This window comes from Protomyctophum bolini, assembly GCF_963924005.1.
Source record: "Protomyctophum bolini genome assembly, chromosome: 23".
Classification (NCBI taxonomy): Eukaryota; Metazoa; Chordata; class Actinopteri; order Myctophiformes; family Myctophidae; genus Protomyctophum; species Protomyctophum bolini.
In genome coordinates, this window is record NC_137884.1 from 7,432,153 (window position 1) to 7,452,762 (window position 20,610).

The 20,610-nt window shown below is 43.6% G+C and overlaps 1 protein-coding gene across 1 annotated transcript in view; it reads left to right on the forward strand.

Annotated features, from left to right (window-relative positions):
• lrp6 (low density lipoprotein receptor-related protein 6) overlaps nucleotides 1–20,610 on the forward strand; it is an 87,413-nt gene that overhangs the window by 11,208 nt on the left and 55,595 nt on the right. Inside the window, exon 3 of the mRNA XM_080757462.1 lies at nucleotides 20,343–20,540. Within this exon, the coding sequence (XP_080613588.1) occupies nucleotides 20,343–20,540 (198 nt within the window). The remainder of the gene's footprint in view (nucleotides 1–20,342; nucleotides 20,541–20,610) is intronic.

The following is a 20,610-nucleotide window of genomic DNA, read 5'->3' on the forward strand; positions in this document are numbered from 1 at the left end:
TCTTTAAGTTGGCATCAAAAACCATATTTTATACTTTACAGTACACTAGCTATTCAAAAATAGAAGATATACACGCTTCAAGATCAGCTATTTTTTCAACAGACTGGTAGCTGTATATGGGCATCGTTGGCAGCCTTCAGCTTTCTGCTAATTCTTTACAACCTTGTGGTAGACCCCACCCTTTATGGAAACCACCCACTACTACACAGTCACACACACACACACACACACACACACACACACACGCATGCTCCTCTTGATTTATGACAACGGGGGTTAAAGATAAGCTAACCTACCTTTTGTGATCTTCCATTAGTCATAAAAGAGACATAAATTTGTTAAATATTGTCCTTTTGTAAATACTTCTCAGGCTTATAAATGCAGCAAGCCAGACGGTCTGCTAAAAAGGCATGGTTAGTGAGCGTTGGGCTGGGGGAAGTCCATTCGGCGTGGGTGTATATTTTCGTTCAGTCGGATTTCACCGAAGCGCCAGGGAGACGGATTTCAAAATTGGAATCTGCGCTCGGCTGTTGCCTGTATTTTGTCGCGTTTGGGCCAGTCGGCAACTCGGCATACAGTTTTGAGAGCTTAACGTGATTCATTTTTGTTGTACAAATGATATGGCCACGCATCATACTGTCTGATAATTAGATTTTTTTCAGAAATTGGTCAGGGGTTCATAGCTGACCGTTGTCGAGTCCGATCGTCATTGGCTTGGTCTATTTAGTACTCTTCAGACCGACAGGGTGAACTGCAGTGTTTTAACCAGCTTCTACAAATTCTAGCGTTTAACATCATATATAATGCGTCTCCATGCAACGTATTGTGGGCTTGTAGGTTGGCTATTTTCCGCTATTCTTGCATGCACGACAACGAACGGTATACCGGTAATATAGGCAATGTTTCAACTATTTAAAATAGTACATAGAAGTTTTTCCAGATGTAAACCTAGTTGCTCTGTTTGTATAGTTTGTATGCAAAATATGTTTGTATGTACAATATGAGTAGGTTTGTATACAATAGGTTTGTATGTATGTACAATATGTTTGTATGAACGATATGTTTGTATGCACAGTTCCATGAACTGAGATAAACTCGTGCAGGATTGATGATGATTATTTTGGGAGGTCGTGGCCTGAAACCAGTGGTTCCCAAACTTTTTCATGACAAGGACCCCCAAATTGACATTAATTAGCCCCCCATTTGAAAAGATAATGCCAAAGACCCCCATGAGAGAAGATTTTTACGCCTCTAGCAGTGATTCTCAACCCGTTTAATTTCAAGGACCCTCAGTTTGAAATGCATTGGTCTACGGACCCCCATTTAATGGCATTTCTATCTCTGGGATAGAAATCCCAGAGATTTCTATCTCTGAAAATAGCCAATCTACAAGGTCACAATGTGTGAGCTCTCAGCTTGTATATCTGCAATTTTCAGTACTTCATATTTTAATATATATTTAATTCGTGAATTTGTATTTTTTGGAAAATCTGTGAAATAATTAAAAACAAAATGTTGGATTTACTCGCAACCCAAAAATGGGAACCACTGCTGTAGAATACTCCTCCAACATCTACAGGTAGCAACCCCTCCCCCTCCCCTCTCCATGTGAAACATTGCCACTGGCAAATGGCTCCAGGCTACCTCCCCCCCCACACACACACACACACACACACGCACGCACGCGCACACACACGTCCCTGAGCAAATGGCCTTGCTGATCCAGGAGGCAGGGGGCTGAGCCCAGATGAATTGGGTGGGCTCATTATGGTTCGCCTGTGTTGGTGAATACTATGCTCTGGCTTTTTGAGATTTGGAGCAACCATTTCCGCTGAGGTTAGAAATTAATATTGGAATATATTAGAATATTGCTAGATCGATCGAGTTGTTGTCTTGTTGGCACCGTCTGCGGAGAATTCTCACCAACATTTCACTGCATAGGCTACTTGCACTTGTTGTTAGTAGTGAGAGGAACACCGTAAAACAGTGGGTAGGTTGGTGGCAGATGTATTTAAGTGGGCCTGCCAGGACAATCAGACGGATCACTTCCCATTCCCTGCTGTGTCTCCTCTTAGCTTCCAACGTGTGTGTGTGTGTGTGTGTGTGTGTGTGTGTGTGTGTATGTGGGGGGGGGAGGGGGGAGGGACGACGACACACTAGTTACTTCTAGCCACGGGGCCTTGGCTAGTTTGTAGTTACAGACCTGTTCAGTGTTGTCCCTTCTCTTTACATTGTGCCTTTTAGAGACCTCTCACCATTATAAAGGTCCAATACTTTTCTCTCTGTGTTTTGCAATTTGTTTATTTCTGCATTTGGAAGGGAACTTGATTATAACTGCTTAAGCCCTGTACCATCAGACGACAAAGTACTACTACTAGTAGTACACATTTAAATTAACATCAAACTAAACGTTCCGTTTAATTTCGTTCTTCCTTTTTTAAGGTATTAAAAAGGTCTGCAAAGTCCTTACATTGTCACTTTAATGTCATGTGGGGACCCCTACGAAATCGAGAGCGCAGTGATTTCTGTGTAGGTCAAAATGTTTGCTTTGGCACAACTGTGTGTGTGTGTGTGTGTTGGGCAGACAAAGTAACGCAAAATAATCAAGCCAACTTGGCAACACAACTGCAAAACATAAATCTATCTCTGGTGTTGTTGATGTGTGCTACACAGATTTGTTCTGCGCAGGACGTTCCACAGGCGCACATTAGGGGGAACAATGGTTGTCACTCCTGTTGGATCCTACTGACTCACCTGCCAGTGAGGAACCCCCACCGGGAGGATGTAGAGCCTGCGTCCTCCTCTCTCATCCTCCCTGCTGACAGATGCCAACCCCGAGCCTGTAGGACTACGTGCAGTGATAAATATCAGCCTCCCGGTTTCCTTCCCTTGAACACGGGCCTATTTGTGTACAATTTGTGTTCTTATGGACGTGGGGGGCAGATACTTTACCACAGTGCCACCCGAACGCTTCAGTACAGGACAGGTGTGTTAATATGGAACATTTGAATGTTTGGTGAGGAGGATCTAGCGCACCACTCGCACACAAACTCATCTATAGTACTGTACCTTCCTCCACCACCTTTTTCCCCCCTGGTCTCACCACTTTGTCCTTTTTATTATTTTTAGAGGCAATCAGACACCAAAGAGAGGCATGAATCAGAATGTAAATCCAGCAGGACTCGCATAAAAGAGATCTATAATGTATTCATTAGTTTTATTTAAATTGAGGGGCTTTTTTCATTTTTTTTAATCGCTCTCTTCCCGACTGTCTGCCTTCCATCTCTTGCCAATCTAATCGTATGTATAAATCGACGTCGTAGGTCGTCCGTTGTTTTGGTTTTGGACATTGTCCGGTGAATGTAGTCTCTTTGGGACATGTTAGACTTAAAGACTCCTGTCCTGACCCCCACAAGTGGAGTGAATGAATATTGCTGTGACTAGACCGATGCATTATTTTGGACGATATATCGGCCATTATTTGACCATATATCGCTCACACACAGCCTCTACCTGACATCTCCTAGTTCTTCAAGTGACCGACCGAAACTGCTCCTTCAAACAAAACATGGAGCTATGTTGTTGAGTTGTAAACCTCTCTCGATTGATGTTCCGTTCTCACATTTAGTTTATTTGTTGTTTTTGCCACCAATGTAAGAAGCATTTTATGTAGACAGATGCTAGATGTATTATTGTTTACCTGATAATGCTATAGTTTCAATGAATGTACTTATTGCAATTTGATAGTATATTCATGTTTTAGACTATTGCTGCTAGGTTCTTGGTTTTCCTGTGAGTTGAGGCACTACACCGTCTCTATGCGGTCTCTGTCTGGGATTATTTACCTTGCTGCTTATTGTGAGTTTCTCTGGATAAGAGTCTCTGTATCTAAAATAGTTTTACTTGTAACTTTGGTAGATTAAGAAATGCGTGGTTAAAGGACAACTTTAGTTTATTTTTTTCAACCAAGGCTCATGTTTTAGGTTGTTATTAGAGAAAGTAAAAAATGAGTGTTCATTTGTTTCTTTTCATTTGCTGCTTTCTTTCGTTTTAGGGATTTTAGCAGTTTTTGACAGGGCATTCCAGAATTGGGCTAAATATGTATTTTCTCGCTATAAATCGATATAACATTTTGTAAAAAAAAATACATATTTAGCCCCTTGTTCGAATGCCCCCGCCCCCCTGTCAAAAACAACTAAAATCCCTAAAAGGAAAGAAAGCAGCAAATGAAGAAGAATTAACACTCATCTTTTACTTTCTCTAATAACTAATAACCTAAAACATGAACCTCGGTTGAAAATAACTACAGTTGTCCTTTAAGGGCATCAGCAAATGCGTGGAGCGCGACACGCCGCCCAACCGTTGCATGCAAACAGAGCAGTGTGTCAAAACCACGACACCCTGCTAAGAAGAGCTGGCCGAGACGAGAGGCACATAAAAGAGTAATTACAACTCTGTGTTCATTCAACTCAAATGTACAAATGTAACCAAATGAACCTGGTTTGGTTACATACAGACACTCCGGAAGATACAAGTCGTTGCTGACTCGGGCAGAAACCTTGTATGTCCATATTATTTCTACCTTTTACCTACACTTGCTTCGCACAAAAGTGGGGTAAAATCGGCAATCTGATGCTTGTAGATCTGCGATGTGGGAAATAATAACTGATCCGGCCCATTTGTCTGAGCCAGGGGCTTTGTCACGGTACCTGTTGCAGTGTTGTACCCGTCTCTGTATGTTTGGAGATCTCTGTCCTTGACTGTTCCTTTTATGCCCATGTATGGAGTTCCCTTGTGTCATCAGTATATACAGTATGCCCATATACTGGCGTGCCCAGCAGTTGGAGCAGTGTATCTTGACAACTGGAGATCCATAATCCATATTTGGACATAATTAATCGGTCGGATCGGTGGCTCTGGACAGCCGCATGCATTGTGTTTGTTCATGGTTGGGTATGTCTGAGTCATACTGACGTGGCCATGGTCCAGCCATGGTCTTGTTTAGGGTTAAAGTGGCTCAAGGGTAGAGTTGCCGGTAGAGTGTTAGTGTTGAAGTGTCCTTGAGCAAGTCTCTGAACCTTAGTGCCTTGCATGGTTTCCTCTGCTTGTATGAATGCCTGGGTGTGTGAATGCGTGAATATAATGCACAATCTAACGTATGTAAATTGCTTTGGATAAAAAAAAAAACGCTATATAAATGCACCAACATTATATTGCGATCGTCGTAGGTCACAGTTTACTATGAAAACCTGCATTTCCCATCAGTCATGTCAAACTCTAGACGGGCCCGCCCCAAAGTTATTAGTAGAGTTCTCAACAGGCGTGAAAATTAAGGCCCGGCCCTACCTGGGCCCTCATCAAACCCTGTACACTCAAGACACTGCCCCCTGCTGCCACCCTTAAATCTCCATATATGGAGCTGACCTGTTCTGACATTCCATTGATCTGACCTCATCAAACCCACGCTCCATATATGGCCAGTACAGAATTCATTCCATATGTTGATCTGACCCCCCATCCCAAATTGCCAGCACTCGCCCAGCAGTCTGATGCGTGCACGCGACCTCAGGGCGTCTTTTAGTAATTTTTTCCCCCTCCAAGTCCGTATATATTACGGACGTCGATGTTAGGTGGCGTCATATCCCAGGTCTGTATATATACGGACCCCAACGTATACCGTTCCAACTATGGGATTGCAAATATAATCTCAGTGCAAACCAGTTGAAAGGAGGATTTTCAAACCTCTATAAGTCTGAATCCAGCTGTCCTTGGTGGATTTTCTGCCATCCACATGTCAGATTTAATTTGTGCCTTTGTACCGCGACGCTGCCGCCATGTAAAAGCTTCTGACGAAAGGTAAACAGTGTGTGCTTGTTCCAATGCTGCTAGAGTGTGTGTGTGTGTGTGTGTGTGTGTGTGTGTGGGGGGGGGGGGGTGTTTAAAGTGAACGCGTATGCTGGAACTGGGGTTCATGCTAACAGCTAGCGGTAGAGATGGAGTTAAAAGATCTTAAAAACATTTTCACAAAAATGCTAAATATTTCATGAATTAAAAAAACAATATCCATGAACTACAAAATATTTATTTATGTGCACGCTCACAACGCGGTCACATTCGTGACGCATTGTGAGCTTGTAGATCGACTCTTTTCACTAGTTTGGGGACTCTGCGAGACATCAGAATTTCTCTTTTGGGTCTCGAGCTAAAAAGCTTGGGAAGGGCCTGCTCTAAACTCACATCCTCTGTCTCATTACCACTTTAAGTGGGGCGCTCGTCTCTTTCATTTTTGCACGTAAAATCACACAAATGGGACACATACGTTGTTCTTTTGATTCCGTTTTGTTTAGTTTGGGCATATTTTATTGCTTGCGTGCATTTCACAAAGACCCATTGTTGTAGCGGCAGCTGTTTTCTGTAAAATGTCTCCCCCCAATACCCACCCACCACACCCCCCCCCCCCCCTACTTCACTGTTCTTTTTTACACCAGCTCTTATGCCAGAGTAAGGTATTATAGGGCGGTAACATGCCCAAAGTTTACTGTTCATTTTGCACCAGCTCTCATGCCAGAATAAGGTATTACTCTGGCTTTGTTCCACAGTTGGAAACACTCCCCACTGCAGTTAGAACTGCAGATTCAGTTTTTCCGCCGTAATCTGAAGACCGACCTCTTCAAACTCCACCTTAGCCCGTAGCACTTGTCCTAGCCATGACGACCATACAGTCTTATGGAAAGGTTCAAATGCATTTCAGATGGCATATTTAGTTTTTTTTAGTATTTGTTTACCTGGCATCCTATAGTTTATGTAGTTTCAATGTACAGAATTGATATATCTTTTAATATTATACTCTGATGACGAGACTTGTTCTAGGTTCTTGGTTCATCTGTGATCCTAGTTTACTGAGGCACGACTACGCTGTCTCTCTGCATTTGATATGTGTTTACCGTGCTTATTGTAAGTCACCCTGGACTAAACTTTGAATTTTAAGTTGTTTTAGGGCGGTAACATGCCAATAGTTTGTTTCATTTACATGTGGGAAGGGAAATGTTTCCTTCAGTTCAACCCAATTGTTTGAGTTAAGATTTTGAGTTAAAAATGTTCGCTCTGAAAGAATATAATTCAAAGATTTGCACCACATTCTCACGATTTTTCTAAAATAGCAGATCTGCAAGCTCGTAGCACGGCACTGAGTGCTGCGCTACGAGCTTGTGGATCTGCTATTTTTCAATAGCTAAAGTATAACATAATGCTTAAAACACCAAAAGGGGTTCCCGTGCAACTATGGGTGCTTTTGTTTGTGCTTGGACAATTTCGGCACGTGAAAAAGACATGAAAGGACCACAATGGAAATAAGCCGCTGTTCTATCCTTCTGATAATTGTTTGACAATGTATGTATTTTACATAATGTTCATCGATGAAGAGGTCAAAGGAAAACCCTAGACCTTTGCCCGGGGCATGGATAAGTGACAGAAATGCAGAATCGGTCAAATGTCAAATATATGTGCGTGCTCCAACATTTTAGAGTATTCCTTGAGAAGATAGACCAAAAAATACAAATGCAAAAGAAGGAAGCACGGGATTGAATACCGGTAGACAAAAGATAATAAAGATATACACCCACGTACATACGCACACACACGACTGCCCGTGGCAAGTAAATGAAACGTTCAGGCAAGTGGAGTTTGCTTTCAGGTTGCCCGACGGGCAAGTGCATTCAGTCTTCATTAAATATTATGTAGACTATTATTATGAAGAAAATGTTTACTTTTTTACAACTAGCACTTGCACTCATTCTGGTTTTTCAAAAAGACTGTTGTCACTCGGCAGTTATTGGTTTGAATTTAACATTATCTTCTTTGGCAAGAGCAAATTTAATTGTTTTTTAATGGAAAATGTACTTTGTGCGAACGGCAAGTGCCTCTGAGACGTTAGTGTTGACCTCTGCGCGCACACAGTGTCACACACGTGTGCGCAGGCAATTGTGCCTGTGATAGCATGTATGATGTACATGTTTGGAACATGAGCCTCATATGCAGGTGTGTACAGTGCTTCAAAAAGTTGACGTCGAGCCCAGGCACTTCTGAATGTGTTGTTAAATGCACCTGTGAGCGCCAGCACTACGGTTGTCATGATTAGGACATTTTAAGTGACATTTAATTATCACGTTTTTGGCATTGATCGTTGGAACATTATAGATAAAAAAATACACTTATGCTTTTAGGCTTTCTAAACAGAAATTGCACATGGCAGATATGGCAAATTACTGAAATGTACAAAGAAATGTCCTATATGTCCAAAGCGTTTTTTTTTATGAGTGAAAATGTTTCAGTACGGAAGCGTTTCTGACTATTGAGAGTGAGACCTAAGCAACATAATTGATTATCTCAACTAATTATGTAATAATTGTGGCAGGCCTTTACAGCACTTCTGCAGACACGAGGAGTGAAGCAAATGAATGTGGATTTGTCAGGGAACGCCTCAAGAATGCCAGCTATTGGTGTCCTGTGAGAGATAAGACCGTAGTGAAGATTTCAAGCCTCACTTGGCGCCGTGTCCTTGGTGGATAAGGTGAAAACTCTTCAAATCCTTTTCCCATGGTGCTGAAAACCCCATAGTTTGACTTAAACCCTGTTTTATACATCAGTTGTTCTCAAAGTGGTGTCCGGAGGCCCCCAAGGGTCCTTGAGGGTGTTCTATGGGTTCCTGAGCAAAATTGCCTGTACCGGTAGTTAATATAATTACTAGATTATGCACATTTTGATCATGTTCTTTAATGTATTTTATTCTCCCTCTGCTGTTTTTGCACTCCTTTTCTTTCTTTAAAATCTTTTCGAGTTTATTATTATTCTGCTGCTGTTTATTACCTGCATTGTCTGAAGGAAGCCAAACCAAAATACGTTTAGCTCTTCTGTACCTGTACACAAGATGTAACGAAGTCCAACCTTGAACCATATTGCATCAACATCAGTTTAATCACTTTAAAAACCGATATACATCGACTATTTTATACAATGGCCAATCTACACGCTCACAACTGTGAGCTTGCTATTTAAAAATAATCTTAGAATAAAAAGTAGAATGTGTTTGAAACACATTTTAACAACACACATCTTGTATTGTAATTTGGGGGGGTCCTTCACATGAACATTTCTGAGAACCATTGTAATACACATGGTCCACCTGAACACTCTCCAAAGCGGACACATCTCCTTGGTTATTTCCACACACACACACACACACACACACACACACACACACACACACACACACTGCGGTAATGAGTGTTGCATGTCAGAAAGTCCACATTTCCACACATGGCTTCATTTCCACACTTGGCACAGTGCAGCTTGCGTCAGAGTTCTGGAAAGCCACGGCATGGTCTTAAACATCCACCACACAACCCACCCCCCCATTTGACGACTTTCAGAGGGTTGGCTCTGCGTCGAGGGCATCGGATCATAATGTAATGTACTAGTATTTTCATCTTAAAAGCTACTGGCAGGTGCAGCATGGGTAAAAGGCAGGCAAAACTGTCCAGCGGTATAGATTTCAGTATCGATTGGATTTTATCCGATACCAGTGCTAAACCGATATTTTTAATATGGTGCCGATGCCTACAGTGCCAGAACCGACACTTTTCAATACAATTTATGGTCAATTACATAACGGTAATTCCTTTGCCAAGGACATTTTGAATAAAGTTGTACTACCGGGGCACACTTGATTCTAGATCAGCCTAACACAGGTTACGCAATACGCAGCACTACAATACCCTGCATTCGCTACTAATACTACTCTACGGTATCGGTGGTGGTGGTGGTGGTGGTACAGGACCAGTCCTAGTCGGTACTCAACCCTATCCATCGGTAACGTTCGTTTGCACAGCTCGGCCTGTTCCACCGTTCCATTTTGTGTGTGCACCTCTTCAGCCGATCCTCGTAAAAAAAAGGGAAAGGGTGTGTGTGTGTGTATGTGTATGTGGGGGGGAGGGGGTGCATACTGGCTGCAGACCGGACCCCGCTGGCTGATCTGTTAATGGGCCTCGCTCCGCTCGCTGGGTGTCTGGCTGACACGTGTGCCTGCCGCGCGTTTGATCCAGCCTCTGGTAGAGTCCACGGATACAACCTGGCCTTCTCTACATGCGGCTGGATTAATTTACTCATGCTCCTAAGGGCACGCACACGCACACGTGCATAAACACAGAGCTTAGTACATAATGTTAAGATGATGTTACTGGTAGTTGTATGAAGCCATTTAAAATACTTGAGTAGTTTGTCCCTGAGGACATGTCAAGGACCCACACATCTATGCATGTTGGCCAATGTATTGGGCTAAAGTCGGTTCAACCGAATTTGATGCTATATTAACTCATTTGGCTGGGGACCCCCTGGTACCCCATCAAGGACCCCTGGGGGTTCCCGGATATCTAGACCACTGGTCTAGATATCCTATAACTGTATAACGCATCACTCTATGTAAATGTAATCAGAGAATAGTGAGATCGTAATCAGTGCTTTGCTGTACACAATTTAATAATTAACGCTGACGAAGGCCACAAAGGCCGAAACGCGTTCGTTATCAACGTCAGCGGTAAATGAATTCATACAAAAAGGACATACAGTGAGTGCTGGCATTTTCTTTATTTCAACGTATTTATTCGAGCCTTGCACCGTATGGACTTTATTCTAACCTGGAGTGCTGCGGGTTGGGTTGTCTGCTGCGGCAGTACTTTAATAATCCCCGGATTTGTTACTCAGTTAAAAATTTCATACATTTTTGTCTCTTAGCCAGGTGTGTGTGTGTGCAAAGTGTGAGTGTGTGTGTGTGTGTGTGTTTGTGCGTGTGTGTGTGTGCGTGCGTGCGTCTCTCTAGATTGTCCAGAGCGATAAAGATAAAAACCGGAGCGGTTTATGGGGAAAACTGGTTTCCAAATCCACTGTGGAACGCAGCGCTGGAGCGGGTTCAACATGACTTGATGAATGCATCAGGTACCAAATACAATGCAGAGGGGAAGGCTTGCCATTCAGTGAGCGAATGCCCCCCCCCCCCCCCTTCTCTACTCAAGGGAGGCCAGATTGACCTGGTGACTGTGGAAAAAGTTACCTCAACGCTTTTCTCTGAACCAACGGCGGCCAAGCAAGATCTCATAATATAAAACCATGGCTTTTAGGTTGTCACAAATACACCCTGGCCGTGTTTATCACTCTTTTCATTAATAAACGTGCATTCCTGGCTGCAGATATGTTCATTACGGCATGGTTTAAGTCGGCATATATTGTGTGTCTGTTTATTTCAAACGCTAAATCAGATTCGGACATGATGGAGTGCCACAGGGCATTACCAGCCAATTTCACGCCTTCACTTTTACAAAGTGATTTAGTCTCGGCCTGTCACAATTATTACATTATGGCCTAATCGCAATTACTTAAGATAATCGCAATATCTTATCATTTCCATGTTGAAAAATGTTCAACAATATTTTCAAAAATAGTGGAAATGGCAGATGTATGAAGTTATTAAATGATGTGTTATTTGTCGTCTTCCCTGTGCGCTTTTCGTTTAGGAAGTCTAAAAGCCAAACAGAAATGCTATTTTTATTAATGTGTTCCAGTGTAGAAACACAATAAAATCGCAATAATTTGGGTGACAATCATATATTAATGTAAAATGTCCTAATCGTGACAGCCCTAATTGAGTCATGACTCATGATGTTGGTCTGCTATAGTGAGGAACTCCAGCTGAATGATTGTCATATAATTACCATAGTCCAGAGTGTAACCCACGCACCGCACTGGGAGTGTTGAGAGAGAAAGAGATTGAGCGAGAGAGAGAACGTGTTACCTTTTCGCTGTGGGGTAGCTTTTCAGTTCAGGTTACTGTCGGCTTCGAGTGAATGAGGTTTTACCGAGTGAGTCACAGTCACACACGTCACACACACACGTCACACACACACCATCGACGTCTTCGGGTTGTGGTGTTTCGTTTGAGAAGAATCTGAATGAATTTCGGAAAGCTATTTTGACACCTATAGCGCCTTCGTCCTTCACCCCTCGCACCGCTGCTCTTAGGACTGAATAGTTACCACTGAAGTTAGATTTCTGGGGTTAAATTGAATTGACGTAGACAAAGATCCTGCAGGATTTAAAACACATCTAATGATTATTCTTTCAGGGACCCGGCCTCAAGGTTCATTAAATGGACACTTACAGAGTTATTTTGGTCTGAGAAGCACTGAATTAGAGAATATCGAAGTATTCTGTGATGGCAGCTTGACTGGGACGTTGTTGGCCTTCGTGTCACCATTTGTGATTAGAAACCACTACTATCCCTTTGGTTTCATCTGGCAAAATTGATGTATTTCTTTCTTGTTTATAAAGCAAATAAAATTAACTAAAAGCTTTGCTTCTGGGGGGTCCCTGGAACCAAAATAATTGAGATAGCGGACGGGTTTCGTGGCCATATTCATATTGGGGGTCCATGACTTGAAAAGGTTTGAGCACCGCTGATATAGCAACATACGTTTAAAAAGAAACTGTTAAAAAGAAACATTTAGAAGACATTTTGTAGAATTGTCCTCATGGGTTAACGCATGCTTAGCAATCGCAATAAATGAAAGCCACAACACTTTGGTCTGAAGACACAGATTGTTTATACACCAGACATGGATGACAAGTGTTTCTGTGCACGCTCCCACTGCACCATGTGCTCAATGACCACAGCCTGAGCCGCCGGGGCACGGCTGGAGGCCTCGCCATTACATCAGAGATCTTTTTTTAAAGCGTATAATTGGACTCATTAAAGAGACTCCCTCCCCCCACCAGTTTTAAAGAGCTCTCTCTCTCTCTGTCTCTCCCTCTCCTCTCTCTCTCTTTCCATCTCAGGCTCTCGGTTCTGTGTTTTCCCCCCAAGCCCCCCATCCTCCCACTTTCACACTGCCTCATTCCTAGCGGTGACCTGCCCCGTGACCCCAGGCCGGCGTCTTTAATGCCCCCCACCCCCCCACACACATGCTAGAAGATGCAGACAATATACTTATTACTTAGTTCCCATGGTTGGTTTAGACGGCAACCTTTCTGTTCTCAAATGCAAACTGGTCCACTCCAGAACCCCTCCTCCTCCTCCTCCCCTTCCCAATGGCCTCTATCTAGAGTCAGACCACTCCTCATCCTTGGCTCCATTCTGTAGTCTTCCATAGCCAGAGTCTCTCTAGTCTGTAGTCTCCGGTGATCTGGGCATTATGTGCCCCAGGAACATTGTGAGTACTGAGTGTGTCCACTTACTCCGCTACCCCTCATTTGGTGCCGGAAACGCATGCTCTGTGTTCTGCTGGGCCCTTACAGGGGCCAAACGCATGCTCTGTGTTCTGCTGGGCCCTTACAGGGGCCAAACGCATGCTCTGTGTTCTGCTGGGCCCTTACAGGGGCCAAACGCATGCTCTGTGTTCTGCTGGGCCGTTACAGGGGCCAAACGCATGCTCTGTGTTCTGCTGGGCCGTTACAGGGGCCAAACGCATGCACTGTGTTCTGCTGGGCCCTTACAGGGGCCAAACGCATGCACTGTGTTCTGCTGGGCCCTTACAGGGGCCAAACGCATGCACTGTGTTCCGCTGGGCCCTTATAGGGGCCAAACGCATGCACTGTGTTCTGCTCGGCCCTTACAAGGGCCAAACGCATGCACTGTGTTCTGCTGGGCCCTTACAGGGGCCAAACGCATGCACTGTGTTCTCCTGGGGGCCCTCAAGGGACAAGAGATGAGAATCCTGTGCCTTCAAATTTTTGCTATAACGTGCTAACCTCCCCATTACACGTTGTCCTTCAGGAAACGTTTGCGCGGCCGTTTGGCCTTGCTTCACTGCTCTTTTTATCGTCCGCATTGCTCCTTCCCCCCTCCCCAACTTTCCGCCTCTTTCTGTCTTTCTGTGCAGAGAGTGAGAGCGTGAAGTTGAACGCACTGCGCTTTCTGTTGCCAAGCTCAAGGCTTCAAATGTCTCTCGGGCCTCCGTTCAGCTGTCCAAACATGAAGTTCTTCGTTGCTCATACAGAGGGCCTTAACACATTAACTGCCATATATTTAGTTATTTTCTGAACTTACTGCCAGTTCTTTTGAGTGGTGCAACCACTCCTATAGACAGCTATGTGTGGGTTTGTCCGCGCACTTTTGGTTGGTTTTCACAATCTACTGTATAGTGTATATATGATGATTTGTGGTGTTACAGTACAGTAGAGCACCTGGGGATCCCCACATGGTAACTGTCATTTCTCAACCATTTCGGACGTGGGGCGGTTCGCCGGAACCAGGCCGGCACCCTGGCTGCAGTCCTGTGGGTCTGGAACTTCCGGGGACCCCCTGGGAACCCCCACACCCTGGGAACCCCCACACGGAGTTGCACCACTCACTTCACAACTAACATTGTAAACCCGACCTACCGTTCTTTAGTTATGGGAAGTTCAATGTGGCTTGTTTTCACCAAAAACGCAAACTGGGAAAATAAATCGGAGATGGAAGCATTTTTATAAAGTGGATGGGCTGGATTATTTTTGGCTTAACCACGTAATTTCCGGGTGGAGTGTTCTCCTGAAAGTCATAGCATCATTTATAGGGTGGAGTGTTCTCCTGAAAGTCATAGCATCATTCATAGGGTGGAGTGTTCTCCTGAAAGTCATAGCATCATTCATAGGGTGGAGTGTTCTCCTGAAAGTCATAGCATCATTTATAGGGTGGAGTGTTCTCCTGAAAGTCATAGCATCATTTATAGGGTGGAGTGTTCTCCTGAAAGTCATAGCATCATTTATAGGGTGGAGTGTTCTCCTGAAAGTCATAGCATCATTTATAGGGTGGAGTGTTCTCCTGAAAGTCATAGCATCATTTATAGGGTGGGGTGTTCTCCTTAAAGTCATAGCATCATTTATAGGGTGGGGTGTTCTCCTGAAAGTCATAGCATCATTTATAGGGTGGAGTGTTCTCCTGAAAGTCATAGCATCATTTATAGGGTGGAGTGTTCTCCTGAAAGTCATAGCATCATTTATAGGGTGGAGTGTTCTCCTGAAAGTCATAGCATCATTCATAGGGGGGAGACAGTGTTCTCCTGAAAGTCATAGCATCATTTATAGGGTGGAGTGTTCTCCTGAAAGTCATAGCATCATTCATAGGGGGGAGACAGTGTTCTCCTGAAAGTCATAGCATCATTCATAGGGGGGAGACAGTGTTCTCCTGAAAGTCATAGCATCATTTATAGGGTGGAGTGTTCTCCTGAAGTCATAGCATCATTCATAAGGTGGAGTGTTCTCCTGAAGTCATAGCATCATTCATAGGGTGGAGTGTTCTCCTGAAAGTCATAGCATCATTCATAAGGTGGAGTGTTCTCCTGAAAGTCATAGCATCATTTATAAGGTGGAGTGTTCTCCTGAAAGTCATAGCATCATTTATAAGGTGGAGTGTTCTCCTGAAGTCATAGCATCATTCATAGGGTGGAGTGTTCTCCTGAAAGTCATAGCATCATTCATAAGGTGGAGTGTTCTCCTGAAGTAATAGCATCATTCATAGGGTGGAGTGTTCTCCTGAAAGTCATAGCATCATTCATACTTTCATAGGGGGAGTGGTGAAGAGCACCCTCTCTTATCTAGCGTAATGACTGAAAACACCGAGATCTGAGTCCATGGCAGTCAATAAAGGACCTTGGGACTACGTTACTAATCTTCATATAATTGTGAGTAGACTGAAATGTTGGCATCTCCAGTCCACGCCAATGCAACTCCTTGCAACATGCAACTACATACAACCATTATCCCCAATGGCAGTGTTGCAAGGAGTTGCATTGGTGCAGAATGTTTTGGTGGAATGAGTTGCGATTAGTTGCATTGGTGTGGTCTGGCCTTTACAACAAGCTTTATTGAGGACCGAACGCTGAATATATGAAGATGAGGTTGAAAAGTTCGAACAACCCCCTTGAGGTGGTTCGGGGGTCCCCAGAAAACCCCTATATTATACTGTACATCAGTTGTTTGAAAATTGCCGATCTAATATGGGGGTCCTTGACAACGTAAATGTTTTAGAACTGTCTTGCGGAGTGAGGGCTTTGCCAAAATGGTGCCATCTCCATGGGATGATTCACCAAACGCAGCGCAACACACACACACACACACACACACACACACACACACACACACACACACACACATGTATACACACACTCGCTCACTCTGCTGGGGTTGTCTAGACTTGCCCCCATGTGGAAGAAAGGAAAGACGAGAGGGAAATGTCCTTCCTTCATTCATTGTCGATCTCTGTTTTATAACTCCACATGTGTCTGTCCTGTAAGGTTAAATGTTTTATAACTCCACATGTGTCTGTCCTGTAAGGTTAAATGTTTTATAACTCCACATGTGTCTGTCCTGTAAGGTTAAATGTTTTATAACTCCACATGTGTCTGTCCTGTAAGGTTAAATGTGGTCTTCTGGTTTGTTTGTTCAAAAGCCAGGTTAAAATACGGACTGTAGTTTAGAACCTGGCAACTGATTCAAAATGTTGTCATATATACATACCGGTATATTTACATTTTCCGCTATTCGATAAATCTAATACGTAATCAGTGGAGTATTTATGGCTGGATCAGATCCCAGGTCATGCTGAGGACTTGTGCTGTGGTTCTCAACCTTTTTAGGCCGTGACACCCCAAAATAATAATTTAAATCGGGGATCTCCCACCCTGACAAGCACTTAACATTTTGTTTGACTCTGTTCCACCGATTGCAGATTGCTATTGCTATTTTCATGATAATTGTTGCCTCTTTCTTATTCTTATTTGACAATTGTAAAAATCCAATTGTAAAGACCCTGTGGGTCGGACCCCGACCCACAGGTTGAGAAGCACTGCCGTAGTGAGACAAGCCCTGGTGTTATTGCAATCGTTTTTTCTTTTAAATCACGATAATCGATACTGACGACATTCCACTAGGAATAATTACCTCTTAAACCCTCTATACTTGATAAAAGTGACCTGGAAAGTGTGCATAATTGGTACGCTGTCATTTCACTAGTCTACACAAACGAATTTGCCAAAAATGACCGATCTACAAGCTCACAAGTCACAACCCATTGCAATGTTGTTGTGGGCTTTTAGCCCAGCATAGAGATGCTAGGGGGTTTAGGTTAACAAAAGTGTTAAGCCCATTTTGAATATCTCAATAATATCGTTAATCACAATTACTTTTGTCACAATAATCATGACAGGAAATGTTCATAATTTTGGTCCCATCCCTACTGGTGTGTGTGTGTGTGTGTGTGTGTGGACGTGGTCAGTACTAGTAGGTTCAGTGCCTGCAGAAAGTGACCTCTATGTGTCGGGCCTGGTGTGGCTGCCTGGTAGGTCCCTCCGTGTTCTGACCCCATCCCTGACCCCGGCCTATATCCAATCGCGCTCTATCTTTGTCGTTACATTACGTGTAATGGCGTACTTTTATTGTGCGAAGAAACTATGGAAAACAAAACCATTTTCTCATTGCACTGGGCGGGCACTTTGTGCAGGGGTGGACTGAACTCAAAGTGGAACATGAATTAACGTGTGTGAGTGTGAGCCCCGTCTTCATTCAATGCTTTCTCTCTCTCTGCCGACTGTGTCCCGGCCAACAAGGCGTCTGGCCTGCAGGTCCACTCCACTGGGCTGGAGCTTGTAGCAGGAGATGAAGCTTTAGATGGAACTTAGATATTATGTCAGGACCCGTCTGCTAAAAGCCCTCCACGTGATCCGGAGTGAGCCGTTTGTTTTTCGCCGCGCTGAAAGAGAAACCTGTGGCTTGTTATTCTTCTCTGTCGAGGAATTCCAAGTGTGTCGCGGGGTCTCCTCTGCCTCTCCGCAGGGGCCTCTGCCCTGTTTACCCTCTCGGCTGCTCGTAAACTCTTCCCCTCTCGTCGCTGCGTGGTCGAAGTCCCTCTGTGCTTGTGGTTAGGTTCACACTGCTGGCCAGTGCCTGGCGGTGGGTTGGGGGGATGGGTGCAGCAGGACATGCTGTTAGGTGGGGGAGCACAGGCTCTGTCCAGCTGGGAGGTTAATTAAGTCAAACAAGCAGCACAGCGGTTTCTGACCCCCCAACCCCCTCCACCATGTGGCTTTACACACTGATTCATAAAAAGTAATGGGTGTTACAAATTAGGGCTTCATACACACATGTTGAACATTTATTGTCGTCGAAATATCAAATTTTATAGACGGATAGTAGGATATAGGTGTGTGCATGCTTGTGTGCGTGTCGTACTCGCTTCTTTTGGGCCTGTTTTCGTAGGCCTGATAGCTTCTTTCTCTTGCCTATGATCGGACACTGGAGGATTAATACAGGACAGACACACACACACACACACACACACACACACACACACACACACACACACACACACACACACAGATTTTTCAATTCAATTTTCTCATGGCAAGTTTGTTTCTCTCAAGTAGACACACAGGTCTGCCTCTTGTGTTGCATTTTGGTTACTAGGCAACCAAATGCTGAGTGTATGCACTATGCAGTACTTGAGAGAGCAGTCTCCCACTGTCTGTCTGCCTACTGGTATCTCAGACAGCACTCCTGTCTGTCTGTCTGTCTGTCTGTCTGTCTGTCTGTCTGTCTGTCTGTCTGTCTGTCTAGCCGAATTGGCTAATGTAGCTTGTTTTGTTCACACAATAAAAACAGTACAGGAGGCAACAATAAGAAGAAAATAGACACTGCAGTAAGTGTGTGTGTGTGTGTGTGGGGGGGGGGGGTTGTTGTGAAATGGGACATTCTGCGCAATGACTTGACTACTTTTACTTTTGGTAGTTTAAGTAATTTTTTTGTAATTTTGAATTCCAGACTTTTACTTGTAACAGAGTATCCATGTTGCATTATTGATACTTGGCCTAGGTTTGGGCTTAACCCATCCTGTTCACACACATTCACACGGCCTGGTCCGAGCCCTGGGGGCTAGGCTGGTCACTGATAATTCTACCGTTCCTTAACCACCTATTAGTGTCCTATCCACACTAGCTCTTTAGACACCATGTCATTTATTTAGGGTCTATAACCCCTGGAAAGTTGGCGTGAAACTTTGCTCGAGAGCAGGACCCAGAAAAGACCACAGCTAAGCTCTGTGTACTAACTAGGCCAATTAAAATATAGCGGTGTTAGCCATGATGGTGGGATGAGATTCTTCTGAGTCAGAAAGGAATAAACTTTTATTGTCACATCACTGGTTTACAGTTGTAAAGAAGTGGGTGAAATTAGTTGTTGCATAAGCTCCATCATTGTGTTTTTTTTTTTGAGTGGGAGATGGGGAGGGGAGAATTAACCAGCTGTGGACTCTGTGGACCCCCAGCTGGTTAATTCAGTATATCATCAAAATCTGTTTAACCACTTAAAACCTATTTAATACTTAATTCTTACATTAGGGTGTTCAACAATAGCTGATCTACAAGGTGATTTGTCAGACTTCTGATTGGTCCCTGACTGTCGTGACTGACTGACCAGCAGGCTCTTGTTCCGCCCTGGTTCCACCATGACTTGATAAAGGGCGAATTGGGTCCAGAGTAGACTATGGACTGTGGTCACTGGTCTAAAGTAACTAAGTACATTTACTTAAGTACTGCACTGCACGTCAGTACAATTTTGAGCTATTTGCACTTTACTTGAGTATTTCCAGTTTCCAATACTTCCACTACATCTCGGATCCAAATATTGTACTCTTCAGCCTGATATACATTTTGACCGTTTGAAAATGCAAGCCACAAGCTTACAAGGCCTTGTGATGTTTTCTGATTTGTTTATTTCAGAGCTATTCAATAAAAAATAAATCAAAACTAAATCTAGAAATTTGTGAAAATCTTTAAGATTATTTTTAAACATCAAAATTTCATTTAAAAAAAAAATCTAAAATAACAAGAAATCCTGGAAATAGTTTTGAAATAGTTTTATTTAATTTTGCCAACATGTGACATGAAAAGGTTTGAAAACCACTGCTGGTTTTTCTTCCCGTCTTTTCCCTGGTGGTATGATGTCTGGTGGTATGACCAACAGACGCTTATGCCATCACTAAACGGAAAATATGTTTTTGTTTTACTGTCCATTATATGATGAATTAAGACATTTTGCTTTAGCAGATTTCCCATTTAGGGCATGGGGGGGGAAAAAGGCCGAATGTTCTGTTTGCTTCTGTTTCTGAGTTTTTATTTTATTGTGCAATATGGATGCAGTGATTTATATGTTGTGTCCTATAAGTCCATGTGGGCCGGGACACACAAGACACATTATTTTTCTTCACCCGACAATTTCCCGACAGTTCCTGACATGGCTGTGTTGTTCCTCTCTGGTCTGCTTAGGTACATGTATTGGACGGACTGGGGTGAAATTCCAAAGATCGAGAGAGCGGGCATGGACGGGACCAATCGCGCTATGATAATCGACAAGGAGATCTACTGGCCCAACGGGCTGACACTGGACTACAGCCAAGAGCAACTCTACTGGGCCGACGCTAAATACAACTTCATACACCGCTCCAACCTGGATGGAACCTCAAGGTACAACCCCCAGCCCCTCACACACACACACTAGCTTCTGTCTATCAGTCTAGACTAGTCGAGACCCGAA